The sequence below is a fragment of the Lottia gigantea genome (assembly GCF_000327385.1).
Source record: "Lottia gigantea unplaced genomic scaffold LOTGIsca_4734, whole genome shotgun sequence".
NCBI lineage: Eukaryota > Metazoa > Mollusca > Gastropoda > Lottiidae > Lottia > Lottia gigantea.
Genome location: NW_008709649.1, coordinates 1 through 872, shown reverse-complemented (window position 1 = coordinate 872; position 872 = coordinate 1). Strand labels below are relative to the sequence as shown.

At 45.5% G+C, this 872-nt stretch overlaps 1 protein-coding gene across 1 annotated transcript; it reads left to right on the top strand.

The window, feature by feature from the left end:
* Positions 1 to 302: 302 nt before the first annotated feature.
* On the top strand, positions 303 to 810 carry LOTGIDRAFT_176847 (hypothetical protein; the record flags this gene model as incomplete). Its single annotated transcript, XM_009061372.1, has 1 exon — positions 303 to 810. A coding segment is annotated over one exon (508 nt), but the record flags the coding sequence as incomplete, so codon positions are not given.
* Between the last annotated feature and the right edge of the window lie 62 nt (positions 811 to 872).

Genomic DNA, 872 nt, shown 5'->3' with positions numbered 1-872 from the left:
AACCAAAGAGGAAGAGATCCAGCACGGATGTTCCGAAGACTGACGTAGTGGGTCAATCAGTGGAAACGCCAAGAAAAGTAAAGGCGGTATCCACGAGTGGCCAACCTCGTCAGTCCAGGAGCATCTGCAGAAGTACAGGCTCCAGACCCGTGACTGAGCGCTCTAGAAGCACTTCGCTAGCTAGACCACTGCCCACTGGCTCAGTAACGGAAATGGACGTAGAGGTTTTTACGGCACCCCAAACCCCATGCTAAAACCATACTGAACCAAAAAGTCATTAATTATTTTACATTCAATTTCAGGTTCATACAGCTGAACATCAATGGTTTGAACGTACCTGAACGAAAGACCCAACTGGTACAGCTACTACAAAGGAAGCAGTATGATGCCGTTTTTCTCCAAGAGTCCAAGCTCGGTTCAAGGAATAAAGACCCTATCATCAATGGTTATACTTTGATCAGATTAAACAGACCTAATGCTCTCAACCATCGAAGTGGTGGGGGTCTGGCCATCTACATCAAAAATGGTATATCCCATAGTGAGGTTCCTCTGAAAACCATCGCTCCTCTGGAGGCACAGGCGGTATCCTTTACCGACAAGTCAAAGGTTTTTTCTATCGTTAATATTTATCGACCCGAAGTCAAAGGCAAACCTCAACGATTCAGTGAATATCAGTATGTTTACGATCAGCTGCCCGGGACCGACAATATTGTGCTTGGTGATTTTAACGCCAAACACGTATTGTGGGGCTCGCCAACAACTGACACTAATGGTAGACAAGTTGCTGAGTTCATTGAGGCCAATGACCTGGTTAGCATAAATGATGGTAGCATTACTTATGTTGGTGCAATTGCTCCTCTTGGTTCGCATCT